At 49.6% G+C, this 19,548-nt stretch overlaps 1 protein-coding gene across 1 annotated transcript in view; it reads left to right on the top strand.

Moving 5' to 3' along the window:
• MBP (myelin basic protein) overlaps nucleotides 1-19,548 on the top strand; it is a 101,548-nt gene that overhangs the window by 14,525 nt on the left and 67,475 nt on the right. Inside the window, exon 2 of the mRNA XM_070452999.1 lies at nucleotides 7,798-7,872. Coding sequence (XP_070309100.1) covers nucleotides 7,798-7,872 — 75 coding nt within the window. The remainder of the gene's footprint in view (nucleotides 1-7,797; nucleotides 7,873-19,548) is intronic.

Genomic DNA, 19,548 nt, shown 5'->3' with positions numbered 1-19,548 from the left:
TGCACTGGACTAATAAAATATTAACTGGTCATTTCCACAACCCCCCCCTGGAGTAAACATGTACAGTCTGGGACCAAAGCCTCAGAGCAAGCGGCAGAGAGCCTACCAGAAGGGGCACCCCAGGGACTTGAGCTCTGGGACTGGCTCTCTGGCAGCCCCGCCTGCTGGCCCCCAGGTGGACAGCCTGAGCGCAGCGTGGCCAGGGGGCCAGCCGGGCTGAGCCTGCACGCCCACGACCGAGTGAGGTCTGCGGACGCCCCACCTGCTGTGGGAGCTGTGTGTCCTGCATGTGCCTGAGTCCACTTCCCGACCATCAGAGAGCCTGTGACTGTGGGCCTGGCGGGCCGGGGACCCAGCACCCCAGCTTCCTGGGAGCTACTGTTTTCATGCAGAATTTCATGTCTTTCTGTTGTTGTTGTTCAGTCACCAAGTCGTGTCCGACTCTGCGACCCCATGGACTGTGGCACACCAGGCTTCCCTGTCCTTCACCAACTCCTGGAGCTTGCTCAGACTCATGTCCATTGAGTCAGTGATGCCATCCAACCATCTCATCCTCTGTCGCCCCCTTCTTCTGCCCTCAGTCTTTCCCAGCATCAGGGTCTTTTCCAACAAGTTGGTTCTTCACATCATGTGGCCAAAGTATTGTCTCCCTGTGAGAGCAATGAAAAGCTAAACATGTTGGCTAACGATATATGTGTTACTATATTTACAAGGCTTTCTAAAAGTCATCTTAACTTAAGCATTAATGAACTACCGTTTGGTTTGCTGCTTTTTTCCTTCAAGGAAATGCTTTGTTGTCACTGAGAAAGGTGATGTTATGGTAGCACCTGGAGCCGAGGACTCCACTTGCGTCCTGTTCTGGTGACGACTTTCCTGCAGAGTCAGCTGATGCCCGGGGACCAGGCACAAGGGACCACAATCAGACTCCACAACAGTGTCCTCTTGGCGTTCTGTGATTTTTCTTTTAATGGTTTTTGAGAACTTTTAGGCAGTGTTCTTCCGTGCTGTAAATCTGATAAGCCTGGAGAAGATAGTCGCTCAGTCATGTCCAACTCTTTGCAACCCCATGGACTATAGCCCGCCAGGCTCCTCTGTCCATGGGATTTCCCAGGCAAGAATACTGGAGTCAGTTGCCACTTCCTTCTCCAGGGGATCTTCCCGACCCAGGGATCGAACCCGGGTCTTCTGCATTGCAGGCAGATTCTTTACCATCTCTCAGACTGTGATCACTAGTTGTGGATATTATGTGATAACCCAGTGCGAAGTGTCCCATCCCCTCAAATCTAGAAGCTGGTTTCTTCTGATACTTCCTATGTGAGACTACAGGTGGTCTCGTGCTGGAAGCTTGAGGGTGCGAGAGAGTTTGGGGGGAGCCCGAGGATCTCAGAGGTCAGCATCACGTGTGTTCCTGAAACGCAGGGTGGTTTCTTGGGCGCCCTGCCCCTGTTCCCACCCTAAAATGGTCTTTCCTTTTGTCTCCTGCACATGAGTGTGTGGGGGTTTATTTGGGGCGGTTGTTCTGGTGATGGTGGTAACTGTTTACTGTGTTCTGAGCACAGGGTGTTACAGGAATGTTTTTGACCTGGGAAGTAAAAATGATTATCTGCAGAAAGCAGGCCCGAGCACTGGGGTCCTGGTGGAGAGGGGAGGCAGACGGATGGGGGTGGGAGGGGAGGGAGGACAGAACCCCACGGGGTAGAAGCCCTTGGTTTTGCCTGCTTCTCTGTTAGGCCCTTTGATTTTCTATGTGAGCTCCTTGCTCTTTCACACTTGCCCTCTGGGTTTTCCTTTAAAGGTCAAAGGAGCTGGCCTACTGTCTGTCATTCAGACTCCTTGCAGCCTCCGCCCACCTCTTCAGGGGCTGGGATCTGTGTGGTCTGTCAGGGTCCACACCCCGAGACAGGCTGTGCCCAGCACAGAAGGGCGGCTGGGAGCAAGCCAGCAGCTGCCGCTTGTGGGGTCCCAGGCGGATGCAGGGGGTGTGGGGGAGGCAGAGGGCCCGCCTTCAGCGCTGCAGCGTGTTCACCCCGCCTCGCATTAGCGGCTCCCAGAAAGGAAACGCGGTGCCCCTCTGGCACCTCGAAGCCCCTTCAGCGTGTAGTTCACAGGAACTAGGGGCCGAGAGTCATCTGGATCAGCTCAGAGGCTAGGCACACAGTGTGACAGCAGGGATAGCAGTAAAGTTATCACTTTACAGTAAACCTTAAAGCCTAATAAAAAAGCTGAGGCTCGGATACTTTGGCCACCTGATGCGAAGAGCCGACTCACTGGAAAAGACCCTGTGCTGGGAAAGATTGAAAGTAAAGAGAAGGGGGCGACAGAGGATGAGATGGTTGAATGGCATCACTGACTCAGTGGACATGAATTTGAGCAAACCCTGGGAAATAGTGGAGGACAGAGAAGCCTGGCGTGCTGCAGGCCACGGGGTCACAGAGAGTCAGACACGATTGAGCAACCCAACAGCGACAACAAAAACGCTAGGACTCCATTAAGGGTTAATACCAAAGTACATGGAACTTTGAAAACATTGCTTTAATGATGTTGAAAAGCAGAGAGAGCAGAAGTTAGCCCTCTGGTGGGGTTTTAATCCTGCTGCCAAAGCCCATGTTAATCCTCTCCCCGTGGGGCCGGCTGTGGCTGTACGCAGACTCCAGTGGGTAGATGTTAAAACATTGACTGTGGATTCAGTGCTTCTGCGTTTGCACACCTGACCTACGTCTGTGATCCCAGGCGACCTCGCCTCTGGGTCCTTTGCAGCCCCTCCCTGCAGATGACATCCTGCTGCTGCTTGTACTGTCAGTATTCAGACAGGACAGAGAAAAGCTATGAATACCCTGAACTACTGTACATGAAAAATTGCACCCAAGTCAGTTGAGAAACACAAATGGCCTTTGGCTCTCTCCTGATTATGAGGCAATGTATCCATTGAACATCTTTATTACAAGGAAGTTGAACTTTGACAGTTAAGATATCTGCAAATGATTGGCCCTTCGGGCTCATAATTAACTCCTTATTTGTCTCATTCTGCTGCCGGCGTCTTATGTAACATACAAGCCATTCTCTTAGGGAGAGAAGAGAGGCAGTTATGTTGTCGATGGATATGTTATGCTGTCGATGTCAGGGGCCCAGGGAATTCGAGTCTGTTACCTTACTGAATCCTCTAAAGATGCACTACAGGTATCTGATTTGACAGTTGAGAAGTCGGGAGCTCGGAGAACCAAATTTCTAAGCTCTGCAGTAAATAGTAATTGGCGGGCGTGGAATTAAAACCCAAATAATTCCTTTTATTATTTTCACACATACTTTTCACCAGCTGTTATTGGAAGATATTCGACAGGAAATTAAGAAAGGCGCTATCATTTTCCTCATTAGGCTTGAGGATCCACATACAGGTGTTCATGAGGACTGCAAATGGGTGTTGTGTGTTTCAGCCGTTTTCTCAAGATGACTTGCTAGAGCAAAGTCTCCTCTTTATCCTGTTGATGAACAATCTAGAAATGGATGATATCACAGACCGTCCAGAACACTTTGGATTGAGGCCTCGTCTCTCCGGCAGTGAATCTATGTACATGATGATTTCCTGACAATCCCATCACCTGTGAAAATTCACTCAGAACTACTTCAGAAACAACCAGCTCAGCCTTTTGGTGTCCACAGCCTCCTCTGGGTCTCAGTGTCCCCTGCTTCTCTCTTCTTGCCGCCCCCCCCCCCCCCCCCCCGGCCCGTCTGGTCTGGACCCAGGAGAAGTCACGCCATGTCCTGTGCGGGGCCGTCTGTGATGGAGAAGGGCCAGGGTTAGGACTGAGCAGGAGCGTCACTTCTGAGTCCCTGAGCTTCTCACCCCTTTCTCCTCCCCGACTCTGTAGTTTCAGCGTGAATGGCCACACATGCGGGAGCCCATGTCGAGGGCTTTGTGGAAAGTGTGCAATCGTAGACAGCCAGATGGCTGGAAGATGTTTTCTCAACAGGTCAGCACTCATCCTGGGCAGTCATGCCACCACCCCCACCACAACGACACAAAGCGTGCATGGTCATGAAAACATTATGGAAATTCTCAGTCATCCCAGTGGCTGCTTAGAAATCTCATGTGGGCTTGAATTTGCACCTAAGGAGTACGGGCAGCTGCTGTCACATGGAGTCCGCCCTGCTCCCAGCCCTGACCCTCCTCTCCCCCTCCCACTGTGTTTCTTTCATAGTATTTCACAAAAAGCTTCCTAATAACCCAGTGATGCTTCTGGCCTGAGTTCCAAGTGCATTCCTCATGAATTTTCCTTTTTCTATCTGTTTGATTAATTGCAAAAATGGAATGGAATAGAGATGACCTCACACATCCAGCTCTTCCATTCGCAGATGGCTCTTTTCAGCGTGTTACGGAGACCAGCTGCAGGGCGCCTCCATAAGCCCGTCACCCTCTGTCCCGGCAGGGTGGGGCCGGTCACCCGGAGTCAGGTCCATGACCCATCATTGGGGCTGCGCCGCGCGCCTCACGTCCTGATGGCCTCACTGATGAGGGACCCCGAGCTGAGAACAGTCACATGGCTTTTCCTGTCTTTCTTTTCCTGCCAGTGTGAATTGTGCTTTTAAGGCTAGAAACTGCCTACTCGAAATGACGCATAAATACTCTTTCTGTTCATCTGAGACCCAGGGGAAGTTTGTACACACTCAGAAGTCTGACCTGGAATGTTTGTTTTTATCTTTTCTGTGCCCAGTAGTCTTGAGTTTTAAAAGTACTGATCAATGTATTTTGCAGACAGCCCTCCCAAGGACAACCTAAAGTTATGCTCTGAGGGGTGATGAAGTTCTGGTCAGAACACATGGTCTGGAGGAAGCCTCCCATCTGCAAGGGGCAGTGCGGGCGTCTTGTGTTTGGATCAGCTGTGCTTCAGAGTGTTTGGTCCAAAAACAGCCCCTCTGTGTCCACAAGCAACGCTCCTCGCCCCCCTGCCTCTATACTGACACATCGCACAGTATCCTGTTAGGGTAAATCCTGAGGTTTGTGTTCTGGAAGGAGGGGACAGGGTGTCAGGATTTGCCTAATACCTGCAGGGGAGGTGACTGAGGAGGTGAGGGAAAGACGGAGGCCGGGCGAGGTGCTGCCAGGGGAGAACGTGGATGGCAGCGGGCGGTTCTCTACACCAGGGCGGGGAACCCCAAAGTCCAGGCTGTCAGCTTGAGAAGAAGTTAACTACTTTTGCCTGTGATTAGTTTCAAATACAACAATTCTGTTCTTTTTTGATTTTGGAAATAACTATATGTAATTGAAAAAGTTTTTATATTTATATTTTATCACTTTTATATTTGTATAAATTGAATAGTTGAAAATATATAACTATTTATGTATAATTATATATAATTGAAGTATAATTGTTTACAATGTTTTAGTTTCAGGTATATAGCACAGTGATTCAGATACATAGATGTAGATAGGTTCCTTTTCAGGTTCTTTTTCTTTGTAGGTTATTACAAAATTTTGAGGGCACTCCCTGGCAGCCTCCGCACTTTCACTGCTGAGGGCCCAGGTGCCACACTTGGTCAGGGAACGAAGATCCCATAAGCTGCATGATATGGCCAAAGAATACATATTGAATAAAGTTATCCACGCTATACAGCAGACCCTCGCCCTCTGTCTATTTTGTATGTAGCAGTGAGTATCTGTTAATGCCAGCCTCCTAATTTATCCGTCTCCCATCAAACACACCAGTTGTTATTTGTTAAACAGAAATGGATGCACAGATGTTTAATGCATTGTATTCTGTGTGCTACATACACTGTGCCCATCATCATTAATCACAGCCCTGCATGGGGCACAGAGAGCTGGAAGTTCAGAATGACCCCCGCTCCACTCCTGGGGTTCAGACCGTCATCCTGCATGGAGAACACACAGTCCTGTTCTCCGACTGCAGTTCAGGCCCCACGGGGACACAAGCGAGTCCCTCCTCCCTGTTTGTGCCCGTCTTATCAAGCAAACTACCGTGTGTGCCTCAGACCTCCATTTCCCCCATGAGACGACCCCCATAGAGGTTTTTTGGGGGGTGATCCGTGTAAGTAAATTGGGAAGGTGGATGATAGAATACTGAAATTATCTGCGAAGATCAACTTGCATTTTTAAAAGCATCCATTTTATTTATTTTTTAAAAGCATCATTTTTTAAATTTAAAAATACTTCATTGCTAAAAAATGCCAACCATCATCTGACAATGCAGTTTCCACAAACCTTCAATTTATAAAAATGCAGCAGCCGCAAAGCACAATAAAACACAGTCCACCTGTCTACATTATAGTGCTCTTAACTTTAGCCACCATGTAAACACACACATTTGAAGCACAGGTTTTTCCATGCGCATGTCTTTATACATGATGCATTCGTGTGGTTCCTCTAAGTCCGCGGTGTTTTTATCGACACTAGAGCCCCAGCTTTGATTTACAAGAGCACGTTGTCCCCACTTGGATTTACGTCATTTGAAGTTCAGCACTCAATCTGAAATTCAGATCTTGAAAGATCTGCCCGGGTCCCACTTAGAAAATATGAAGGCAGGAAGGGTTTCCACTCTGCAGGGGCTTGGTTGTCACTGCACCCCACACACAGCAGGTGACGCTGTCAGATGCTATCGCCCCCTTCCTTGCCAGTTGACCTGGGGGAGAGCATCCAGCGTCCTTTACAGTCACTGAAGAGACACCAGTCATACAGGAGGCTTTGGGGGAGTTCAGATACTGGGCAATCCCCTCTTCTCTAATGAGTGTCTTTGCAGGGATGAAACTTGCCTTTCATTGGGTGTATGAAATATTTTAGAAACCCTCTCCATGTTTAGAGGACGATTCATTTTGTTGCCTTTCAAGAAGAGCTGTTCCTTGTTCAGCTGGGAACTGGTCCTCACATGTTCTCTGAATCAGCACACAATGAGGGTGACAGAGGTTGAGATGGTTGGGTGGCATCACCGACTCAATGGACGTGAGTTTGAGCAAGCTCCGGGAGATGGTGAAGGACAGGGAAGCCTGGCTGCTGCAGTCCATGGGGTGGCAAAGAGTCAGACACAACTTAGCGACCGAACAAAGCAAGCTGATGGTTGAATTTTGCAAAGGTTCTTCAAGACTGGTCACCTGAGCCAGGTGACAGATCTAAGGTGATGGTGCAAGTGGTCCTCGTGGTTCCTGCAGGTCCAGGGATGCGAGCAGGATAAGGGATCTGTGTGGAATGAGTTTGGCTGAATTTTTCAGTTATGTGCCTTTCTGGGGGAGAAAAACAGTACATTTGCTGCAAAAGTTTGGGCTAGAAAATACAAATGAGGCACATGTGCTTTTTTTTTTTTTAATACATCTTCCTACAAATTCTGCAGATTTGGGGGATACTTGTCAGATAAGCAGCCTTTGGTCGGGTCTGCTGTTTCTGTGCTTGCGGAATTCTCAAACCCGCAAGCGTCCTGTGTGTGTCTGTCGAGCATCCGAAGCTTCTCCCCGTGTCTGTCCATCTCCTTTCGTCACCGGGCGTGAAGTGTGACTCCGTCTGGTTGTCGGGTGCGCACGGTTTGTGGGTGCTCTAGAGATGGGCTGATCGAGGACAAGGAAACTCGCTGAACCGTGTGTGTCCCTGGACAGAATCCGAGTCTGGGTTTTTGCAGGGATTAGAGGACAGCGTCACTCCCTCGGAGACTTCAGGTGCCCCTTGAGTTTGGGGGTTTCGTTTTCTTTCTTCAGAAATAGGTGTCGAATTTGGAACGGGATTGCTGTTCTGATTGAAAAACCATGTTGGAAACTCTGAAAGTGCCAATTCCGAGGCTAACGGCCTCTCTTTTCTTTCAGCATCTGAAGACCTCAGGCCTCAGGATGGGGAACCACGCAGGGAAGCGGGACTTCGGTGCCGAGAAGGGCAATAAGGTAAGGAGTGAGCCGACCCCAAATCCTTTAGGTGCTCACACTTCCTGTGGCCACCGGGTCTTCCCCTAAAGCTACTGGCTTGTTACCCTCCTTCCTTAGAAACTTCTAGAGCTGAGAATGCTAGTCCTGCACAGACCAAGACCCGAATTCCTCAGCCAGGATGCCAGGCCCACCACAGTCTCACTGTGGCTGGTCGTCCGGGGGCTCCTGCCCCCACGTCCCTTTCTGCGCTGTTGTTTAGGGTGTTTGGGAGATGCAGGAGAGCAAACGGGAAAAGATGCAAGTAAAAACCATCAGAATCCCCCCAGCGACTCAGAATGAATCCTCTGTGGATTTTTAGGCTCAGATTGCCCATTCTCCACCTCATTCCATAGGCATTGGATTCCCTGTGTGGTGAGGAGCCTCTGGGGATGACCTCTGGGTCCCCAGAGGGACTGATCCCCTCAAACCGATGACCCATCACCAGGGCACCTCCTGGTCTTGTTCTCTGTCCACCGAGGAATCGTCTCAGATCATGAGGAAATAGTCTGATATGTGCGTGTGTTTCCCCCTCCTTTGTAGGGGGGAAAGGTTAATTCTCCCATGTCTTTGGTCCTTTAACTCAAAACCAGTGACAGTTCACAGAATGTCATGATGCTGAGGATGGACCGCATGTGCACACAAGTGTTTCATAAACACCCACTGGATTGAGTTACGTCATGCTGCAACCCCCAGACCTCTCTGCTGAGGATCTGTAGTCAGGTTTCATATAAGAATAATGAACTTTCTGCCATGGGTGCTTCTCTGATCTGTATTTGGACTCAAACATTTCTGTGTCAGTCAAGTGGGTAATTTTCCATAGTCTGCTTCCATGCCATTCATGTAAATATGTGATTACATTACTGTTTTTGTTCATATTTTATAAAGTGTTTCAAACACTTGAGAGAAAACATTGCTTTCAGGCCCAAGGCAGCTAGAGGGGTTCACGTTTCTACAGGGTTGTTGGTTTGGAATTCTCCCCTCCCGCATGACAGGAGGACCCGTGTTCTCAATGTGTAAACATCCTAGTGGATACTCACTGGGGACTCCTGGTATTTCGTGTAACTCGCACAAGAACTGATGCTCTCCCTGTGAAGATAGCGGTGACTCTGAATGTTCAGTTACTGTGGTCTGGGCGGTATCTGCCCCAGGAGCACAGAGGCCCCGCTGACAGTGAAAGTGGAAAAGCAGCTCTTCTCAAGAGAGCCCCATCCTGTTAGTACCTGGTATTTTAAGGCTCAGAGCAACTGATTTGCAAGTCTGCTTCTGAAAACCTCACTGTGGCTTGCAGTTTCTTTCCTGTTGTTGGACATTGTAAAACAGCAAAACATCCTTCTCGTTGGTTTAATTTTTACCAGTCAGATTTCTGAGCAACAGGAGAGCCCATACTTATCTGAAAGCTAAATTTTAACATTCTGATAATTAAAAAAAAAAAATTGGTCATTTTAGACCAATGGCTTCTGTGGGAAGTTGTTACATGTAACAGTCCTCTTCATTGTTGTTGTTCAGTTACCAAGTCGGGTTGGATTCTGTGACCCCATGGACTGCAGCATGCCAGGCTTCCCTGTCCTTCACCATCTCCCAGAGCTTGCTCAAACTCATGTCCATTGAGTCAGTGATGCCATCCAGCCATCTCATCCTCTGTCGTCCCCTTCTTCTCCTGCCTTCAGTCTTTCCTGGCATCAGGGTCTTTTCCAGTGAGTTGGCTCTTTGTGTCAGGTGGCCAAAGTGTTGGAGCTTTGACATCATTCCTTCCAGTAAGTATTCAAGACTGATTTCCTTAGGATTGGCTGGTTTGATCTCCTTGCAGTCCAAGGGACTCTCAAGAGTCTTCTCCAACACCACAGTTCGAAAGCATCAGTTCTTTGGTACTCAGCTTTCTTTATGGTCCGGCTCTCACATCTGTACATGACTCTTCTTTTAATTTTTTGTAACTTGATAGAAAATGTCGGAGGCCTTTTAGGGGGAGTGGTCTGTGGTGTTACTTGGAGTTTCAGCTTAGAACAGAAAAGATCTCATGCACTCATGCCCCACTGTTTACCATCCTGCATGTTTCTGCAGCCATTCTGGGAGGCTTTCTTTTCACTTACGAGACAGTGGGTGGAGGAGAGCTTGTCCTGGGAACAGTTGTTGACCTGTTAACAGGCAGGGGGCTGCAGGGAGAGTCACCTCGTGCATCCCCCCAACTCTGGCTTCTTTGCTGCCCCTCTCCCCGCTGGCGTCGCCTCCACCATCGGCCCCACGTCCTCAGGCCCTCACGGGCTGCCTTCCTGGACCCACAGGCCTGTGCTGGGCGAAAGAGGCAGAGGTTCTGTGTAGTGACCCCCTGCCCTGCCGGGCGCCCACCACTACCCACAGGGGCTCCCTGCCAGGAACACATGACCTCTGTCCCCAGGCTCCTCCCCATGACACCCCACTCTTGGCTCACTGGCTTCTCTCTCCTGACAAAGCTGTGCCAGGATGCAGGGAGGAGCACGTGAGGGAAGGGGCTCCAGCCTTTCGGTCCCTGTTCCAGTCTCACCTTCCACGTGTGGCTCCCGTCTGGCAGCGAGGCGATTGTGAGTGCCCTCCTGGCCCATCAGGAGCAGAGTGAGGCTGGTAGGGGGAGACCTGTCCACCAGGGGGACCAGAGGCCTTCAGGCAGGAAGGCTGCCTGCTCGCCTTCGGGTCCTTGTTTTCCTGCGTGTCCTGCAGGATTTGGTTTCCAGAAAGCCCCCCTCGCTAATTCACCGGCTCTTTCTCGGGCGGAGCATATTTACAAGGGCCTTCGGCAGAACTGGGGAAGAACTTGGCCCAGGTGACCTGTCCCAGGGGACACGCAGTTCTCGGCAGCCCTGCCCACAGAGTCTCCAGGAGGAAAAACCTGTTCCACAAGCTAAAAATAGCACCGCCTACCCCCTTGGGAAGGCCGTGCCCGGCAGCCCAGGGCCCATGCGCAGGTGGACGAGACTCCGGGCCCCTCTGGGTCCTGGGGGACGGACGCCATCCAAGCCAGCCCACTTGACCCTCGGCAGAGCCCCCAGTGCTCAGGTCCAGGCCGGTCCCTGAGGCTGCTCTGCCATCTCGCAGTGTGGCTCTGACCACAGTCAGTCTCTCCCCTGTGGGTCTTAAGCTTTGTTTAACTTTCTTTTTTTTAACATTGACCCCGGTCCATGTGGGGATCAACTTGAAGAAAGGAGCTCTAAAATCTCATTGTGTCTTTTTCTCATATGAAACTCATGAAGCTGTTCACTGGTTACAAGCACTGTTCTTCAGTCGCCCAGCTGTGTTCGACTCTTGTGACCCCGTGGACTGCAGCCCACCAGGCTCCTCCGTCCATGGGATTTCCCAGGCAAGAGTACTGGAGTGGGTTGCCATTTCCTCCTCCAGGGGATCTTCCCAACCCGGGGATCAAACCTGAGTCTCCTGAATTGGCAGGTGGATTCTTCACCCCTGAGCCACCAGGGAGGCCCAGTTAGAAGCATTATAACCAGGAAACGAGAGAAATAAAAGAGCACTTTATCTTGGCATCCCCACACATTTTCCAAAATGATGGAATCAAATGATGATCCATTCCAACTCTGGAAAATCTAACAATAATAACTTTGAAAGTCTGCTCTTCACCTGTGGGACCTCCTTACTATTCCTGGCAGTGGTATCTGGCCCACAAAAGTTCCCCAAAGGTGCCCGGCCATGTTTCTGGATTTTTCCATTTAATCAACTTAAGAAAAAAGATACCACGCTGAGAAACAAGGTCGAGAGCAATTGCAGAATTCAGATGCCTGTCTGAATTTTACAGCAGGGAGTAACTGGTTAGTCTGTTTTGTGTTTCCAATTAAACTGATTAGCTCTTTGAACTGTTCCTCCAAGCCCAGTGTGTGCTGGCCGCCCCTCCAGGGATAATCATAGCCCTGGGGAAGCTGTTGGGTATTTAATCAGCAAACCCCACTGTCTGATGCGCCCCTGGGGTGCTGTGCCTGACACTCTGAGAAGTGAGAGGTGGAGTTTGCAAATACATACAGAAGCACCAAGCAGCTCAGCCCTCCCCACCAGTGCAGAGATGAAAGCGTAGGTTTGCCAGGAAAATACCTTTCCTGCAAACCGGAGGACTTCCCGCTGTGGGACAGGCTCTCTCCCCCCAGCGGTTCCTGCCTCAGTGCATTCCTCTAGAACCGTGACCCAGCATCATCTTGGCCGAAGTGCTGGATGCCGTCGGTGGTCTCTCTGCTGCAGGAGGCCTCCTACTTGCCACCCCGGCCTCCAGAGGAGGAAGCTTTCTATTTGAAGCTGTCACTTGCTGCCGGGTCTCCGCTGTCCTTTCTCCACCCACACGGAAACTAAGAGCCCTGAGGCTCCGCTCACCCATGTGTGCGTCCTTGCCCCTCCTCAGGGCTGCTCTTGGGGGGCTCCAGTGCGCCCGCCACCCACACTGCCAGCCCCAGGCTGGCACTCTTCACCTGGGGGTCCCAGCCCCAGGGCAGGATATCGTCCCCGCCACCTGCCCTGAGGACAGCACAAGTGGGGCTTTTGAAACCCCAAGCCAGGGTGCTTTCTCCCCACATCGGGCTTCCTCCGGCGGTTCCTCCTGAGCCACCGTCGCCATGACTACCGCACAGCGCGGGAAGCAGGTTTGCTAAGAGACTCTTCCGTCAGGTCGGGTCACCCAGACCCACATGACGGGGCTGCCTGTCTTCGAGCAGGAAGTCATTGCACCATGTTGGCAACTGTCAGACCCATATTCAGGTAATTCCATTGTCTTAGGTGAGAATTGAATAATTATTTTTGGAAAACTCAAGTAGTTACTAAGCTAAATAAGAGACGTTTTAAAGTTTAGAGGGCAGAAAAATAGAAAGTATTTCCCTGCAGACACTTACCAATCTGATAAGTCAATAAGTCAATCTGATAAATCTGATACTCAGATACGCAGAAACACCTAGTAAATGTCTAGTAAAGCCTTAGATTGTGAGATGCGGGCACAGTTGCACTCCGATCTGTCTTCAACAGTCCCAGAGTCCTTTGTCTGTCTGTCTCCCTCCATCTCTGTTGGTATGTCCATCTGTGTCACACACACACATACACCTGTCAAGAATCCCCCTTTACCTCAAGGGTGGAGCCTTAAACCCCCTTCCAGGCTTCCCTGGTGGCTTACATGGTTAAGAATCTGCCTGCAATGCGGGAGACCCAGGTTCAAGCTCTGGGCTGGAAGATCCCCTGGAGAAGGGAATGGCTATCAAGTCCAGTTTTCCTGCCTGGAGAGTCCCGTGGACGGAGGAGCCTGGCGGGCTCAGTCCATGGGGTGGCACAGAGTCGAGCGACCAGCACTCCACTTCCCACACTTCCCTCCCGGTGGGCAGACTGTCCGGTAGTTCCTCGCTGTGCAGACCTACAGGCGGCAGCCACATGACACGCGTGGCTGAGAAGCACGTGAAATGTGGTTGGTACAACCCAAGAGCCAAATCTTTAATGTTACTGATTTTGAAAGGACTTAGATTTTAAGATCCGCGTGTCTCAAGGGGCAGTGTGGTCCCACCGTGCTTGACATGCCTACCCTTAGTTCCAGCGTCCCCAGAACCTGGCAGACTTGCAGGAGCTCCTTCTTTCTCAAAGTCATACGATTTCATACAGCTGTGAATATGGACTTCAGAAGGTAAAGTCTTCTGAAAACACACCTTCGTAAGTACCAGCAGCTGCAGAGGTCAGCGCCGTGAGCTCCAGCCGCAGACCTCGGCCTGGAGGGTCCCCTGTTCCCGCCCAAGGGGGCCGCCTGCTGCAGGACTGGGAGACACGCATGGAAACAGCATCCATGTGGCTAACTGCTTCTGAGTTTCCTGCACTTCCTGCAGAGGCCTGCCACCTGACTTGCTTAGTGCTAGGACTTCAGTGAGCTCTTGAAAAGAGAAGTAAAATCATGTAGAAAACATGCCCTTTCAAGGAGGCCTTCCAAAATCTGTGAGTGATCAATAGTCTCTGATTACAGTCGTGGAGAAATCAGCGTGGGATCTGTACCTGACTTGAGGAGGAACCACAGGAGTATAGAATGAAAGACCTCGTCCAGGCTGAGCTTGTGAAATCGGCACTGAAGGACCCAGAGCCGCCTCTGAAGGGGGTGCAGTCTCCCAGCCGTCCTCTGGGCCCCAAGGGGTGGTGGTGTCCCGGGGGAGGGTGACGAGCGTTGCGTTTGAGAGGCAGCCCTTCTCAGCAGCAGGAGAGCGCAGCCTTATGGAGTCTTCCTGAGCTCGCATTTCACAGCCGGGCCCCCGACGCGCGTGGTCAGCACCCATCTGCACTCCGAGGGGACTGAAGACAGTCTGTCGTCACAGTCTTGGATAAAGAGCACAAGCCTACGCTTGATTCTGATTCGTAAGGACTGTGAGTGGGCATTTTGTTGCCTCTGAAGAACTGAGAACACGTACACCTTTGTCAGTCAGGTGGCCACAGGCCTCACAAACAGACCTGAGTGAGGAGTGAGACATGGGTATCATTAGTGAGCAAACCGCCCCCTCAACAGCCCTCGTAAAAATAATGAGGCAGCGATGAGGTGGTGCCCCGGGGAGCGTAAACCAGCAGGAGGCAGCCCAGCAGCCCTGATTCATGCCCCCGCCTGGCTGTGCTCCACCCGCCCTCGGCCAGCCCTGCTCCTCCTAGCGATGGCCTCGTGGACCCCCGCCCGGGGCCCTCCCTTCAATTCAGTTCCGTTCAGTTCAGTCGCTCAGTTGTGTCCAACTCTTTGCGACCCCATGGACTGCAGCACGCCAGGCCTCCCTGTCCATCACCAACTCCCGGAGTTTACTCACACTCATGTCCACTGAGTCAGTGATGCCATCCAACCATCTCATCCTCTGTCGTCCCCTTCTCCTGCCCTCAGTCTTTCCCAGCATCAGGGTCTTTTCTAATGAGTCAGTTCTTCACATCAGGTGGCCAGAGTATTGGAGTTTCAGCTTCAGCATCAGTCCTTCCAATGAACGCCAAGGACTGATCTCCTTTAGGATGGACTGGTTGGATCTCCTTGCAGTCCAAGGGACTCTCAAGAGTCTTCTCCAACACCACAGTTCAAAAGCATCAATTCTTTGGCACTCAGCTTTCTTTATAGTCCAACTCTCACATCCATACATGTGTTTTTGTTTTGCAAAATGGAAAAACTACTGGAAAAAGCATAGATTTGTCTAGATGGGCCCTTGTTGGCAAAGTAATGTCCCTGTCCACCTGTGCTGCTTAGAGTTTAGGACTTGAAACCCCAGGGGCACGAAGTCCCCTGCTGTGCACATCTTTTATGTCCTGTTACCCTACCATTGGGCTTATTAGGGTTGAGCAAACTTAGTTTTTTAAGAAACTCTGAGCAAATTTGTAAAGAACTGACTTTGGGCCACAAGAGTTGTTGAGTAGAAGTGACATATTGTCAGACGTTTCTGAGATGGATCATAGATTCTGTATTGCTTCTCCTCCAACTTGCCCTGCCCTCAACACACACACACACACACACACACACACACACACACACACACACGCACACACTCCTAAATGGAAACAAATAAACTGGGAAACTATTAGGAAAAAGAAAAGTGACACATTGAATACCAGTCATTAACTATAAATGACATAACAATAAACTTGTCCTCTGGATGAAACTACAGCAAAGCACCCCGCCCCCCCGAATGGACGGCTCTCAGATGTTCAGTCCCCCGCACCCCAGCCCGCCATGAGCCTTCTCTCCTCACAGTCATGTTCTTGGGCCCCCAGCAGCTGATCACACAGGATCGGGAGCCGGGTGACCTACGACACACCTGTTTATCGTCTTGTTTTCAGCTGGTCTCACAGGCGTTCCTTCCACATTCCTTCCCTCCCCGTCCCAGCCCCTAACTCCTCTGTTCCTGTGTTTGTGACGCTAAATCATTTCTGAGAGCTGATGGGACGGGACGAGGAGGCCAGAGACGTTAGCCTGTCATCAGACATGCAGCACAGAACAAGATAGGCAATGCTGACTTCAGTGAATAGTTTGTTTTCTTTTAAGTTGGGGAAGTATTTGAGCTCAAGATGGATCCACTTGACATGAAATACCATTCAGGTTCAGTTTGGGGTTTGCATTTGATTGAGAACATGGTTGCAAACATGGCACTGCAGATAAGATTTCTTGAATTGTTGTGACTTCATTCAAGCATGAAGCAGGTGGAAGAGTTACATTTCCCAGGAATGGAGAGTGTACTGAGCGCCCTCCTTTAGGGGGTCCGGGTGGACCAGCTGGGGAGAGGGTGTGGGTGGTGGATGGTTTTAATCTTCAGTCTCTTTCCAACTCGCTGCTTGGGGTGCCCATGGGCAGCTCCCAAGCTGCTGTTTCTGACCTTCTGCCAGGTAATTTCAGAAAGGCCACCGTGTTATTTTATCTTTGAGGACAAGTTTATATCCAACTCTGACAGTGAAAAGTGTGTCCTTTTGTATGAAAAACTCTGGACTTGCTTTGTTATTAAGGAAAAGCTTTTTTAAAAATCAAACACCCTTGCAATGTTTTAAATGAAACCAAACTTAAAAATCCAGATTTCAAAGTGATGCTTCCTGTCCTTTTCACTCATGACTAAGGCAATGTGGCTTTAAAAGTTTAAATTTGAGAGATTTTAGAGACTGGAATACATTAATGAAGATTCATCTTTCTGTGTATGTGTGTGTGTTGTGTGTGTGTGTTTGTGTGAGGGTGGGGGACATTTTCTTGTCCACCAGCCTCCAAACTGTAAAATACCCGTTGGCAGTTGTGTGGACATCTTCTCAGCCTCAGCCCAAGCTCTGCACTTGGATGAGTCTAACACATGATGATCCTAATTGAGATTTGATACGCATGTTAATTTAATTGTCATATGGCTAAACAGAAGTGTAGATAAACTTCATTATTGTTTCTGTGACTTTCGATACTTGAAAGACAAAGTCTTTTGTTTACTACATCCTAAATTATGCTGTTGCACACATCCTATGTAACCAAATGTAAATCATGAGTTACAAGGCAAGTTAAATAAGGCAGGTTGTGAATTACTCTAATTCCCCTTGGAGAGTGAGGGTGGCTGCAGCCCCGGCTATTCAAAGACATGTGTGTGTTCACACTTGACCTTCTCCGAGCTGCACTAAATCACAAAAAAAAAAGCGTCTCAGAATTTAAAAATAAAATGTTTTCGAGTGTGTTGGTGGGACGGTGCCTCTTTCAGACTCAGTCGGCACAGTGTCCTTGCCGGCACACCAGGGGCCTGGCCCCCACGCCCCGTCCCCCCCACCTGCACCCGCCACTCCTCCCTCCTTCTGCCCTTGCTGCAGACCCCCTCTTCCAGCTGCTCAGCTGCAGACCCCCTCTTCCAGCTGCTCATCATGTGCCCCTTGAGCTGGTGTCCACCCACACCCCCGAGCTCATTTTCTTTCCCTGGCTGGCTCCCCTCCACCCTGCAATGCACACCTTGTGGGAACGAAGACCAGCCCTCCTGTGCCCGAACCTCCTGGGCCCCTGGGCACTGGCATGGCCAGCGAGTCAGTGGGCGCTTCACCCCATGGTCGGCTTGGGTGCGGTCTGGTCAGTGGGAGGCATCCAAGCTGACCTCGGTAGTGAACTTCAAACCCTGCAGGGGCCCTTATTTGTTCTGGAAATACCTGACTGTGCATTTGCAGAGAGTGTCCAGCACATCCTTTAGATGGAGCAAGGCGTTGACCCCAGTTGACGAGTGATTGGCGCCCGTCAGCCATGTGTGTGTCAAGTTCTTGAGAGGCACTTGGTTTCTTAATCAAGTTCAGGTGACTCATCTGGCTCTTGATCGGGTGGAAACCAGCTTTGGCCTGACTGTGTCTCTGATTCCTGGAGCGAGTCTGAGCAGGTTTTCTGTTTAGGGGATTTGCCTGGATGATCGTGCATATGAAACTCAGCTACAAAGAAAAGCACCGCAGAGGCAAGTGGCAATTCCATTTTGCAAAACAAGTATGTTCCTTTCAAGCAAGGGAACCAGAACACAGGCACAATCTGAGTTGTCTGTGAAATCGCTCTTCCTTTTATTTCTCGATCTTATTGCATTAACAGGCACATTAAAGCCTGATTTTTACTTACGAAGATTTTAGTTCCACCTTTACTAAAATGTGGGAAAAACCCAGAAAATGCATGTAGTAAAATCAGTAGTGATGAAGTCCAGCAGTGACCGTACTAGCTAAGGGTCAGACTCTGTCACAGTCACGACACGTATGGACTATTTCATGTTCAGAATAATCTAGGAACTACGTGGTGTCATTATGCCCATTTTGTGTGGAAGGAGGAAACAGGAGGCAGAGGTGAGGCTTATATTCAGAAAAATGGTTGGAACAGGATACATCAGCCTGTTTGTCCTTTGAGCAAAGATGCCTCTTCCAGTACTAGCCTTCTGCTCTTCATCCTGTCTGCATCAAGGAAGCAGTTGAATACCCACATGCAGGCTCAGAGCAACAAGTTCAAGGAAAGTAGGTAGGAGAGGTTTTCATTCTACAAAACTAAAGGACGTGAATTCACCTTCAGATGAAGAAAGTCAGAATTTTCCATTACCTTATTCTGTTTTCAGTAATGTAGAATATCCGTTTGCGCTAAATGAATGCCCTTCTGTGAATTAGCTGTAAGTACATTTTAATTAAACTTTCGAGTCACCCAACCATCAAACTCTTTCAGTAAAAGAGCTCCACTGAAACTCACCTCCCTCTCCCCCCACCCCATGCCCTTCCTGTGTCAGCATCCTTTTTATTCTACTTAACCAGCTGATAGAGCAGTGACTTACAGAAATAAATAGCAGGATATTTGCATTCCTAAAATAGATGTTAGAATGTCCAGTTACATAACAGACCTCGATAGACAGTTTTACTGTGACACTAGTTAAGATTTATGTTGCTCTGACTTCTGAAAGTCGGTGATGAAATAAAGTCCTGAGCTCCTTTCTTTGCATGGCTTATTTACAGAGCACTGCGATATTAATTCGGAGAAGGCAATGGCACCCCACTCCAGTACTGTTGCCTGGAAAATCCCATGGATGCAAGAGCCTTATAGGCTGCAGTCCATGGGGTTGCTAAGAGTCAGACATGACTGAGTAACTTCACTTTCACTTTTCACTTTAATTTGCTGGAGAAGGAAATGGCAACCCACTCCAGTGTTCTTGCCTGGAGAATCCCAGGGACGGGGGAGCCTGGTGGGCTGCCGTCTATGGGGTTGCACAGAGTTGGACACGACTGAAGCGACTTAGCAGCAGCAGCAGCAGCAACGATGTTAATTACACTACTAAATGGTTTTCCAGAGAGGGTGGCTTTAAAAGTAAGTAGTAAAAGGATCATTTCTTAATCCAAGATAATAGGGTCACAAGTACCTCAGATGTGTAGTGCTAAATTCCTTTTAGTGATGCTACAGCGTTTCATTTAAACTGCCTGCAAACTAAGCATTTATGCTTTCTAAAATATCTCTATTGAGATGTGATGCACATGCCATACAATTCACCTGTATAATGTGTACAATTCAGTGATATTTCTTAGTTTAGACATAGATGCATGGAACTCTCACAGCAGTTGATTTTAGAACCTGTTTATCACCTCAGAAAAGAATTGTACCCTTCAGATGTCACTCATCCCCCCAGCCTCCCAGACCCTAGTCGTAAGTGACCAGTGCTTCTAGATTTCTGTAGTCTGGACATTTTGTCTGAATGTCTGAATGTA

Source organism: Odocoileus virginianus, chromosome 22 (assembly GCF_023699985.2).
Source record: "Odocoileus virginianus isolate 20LAN1187 ecotype Illinois chromosome 22, Ovbor_1.2, whole genome shotgun sequence".
Classification (NCBI taxonomy): Eukaryota; Metazoa; Chordata; class Mammalia; order Artiodactyla; family Cervidae; genus Odocoileus; species Odocoileus virginianus.
This window is presented reverse-complemented; position numbering and strand designations above follow the sequence as displayed.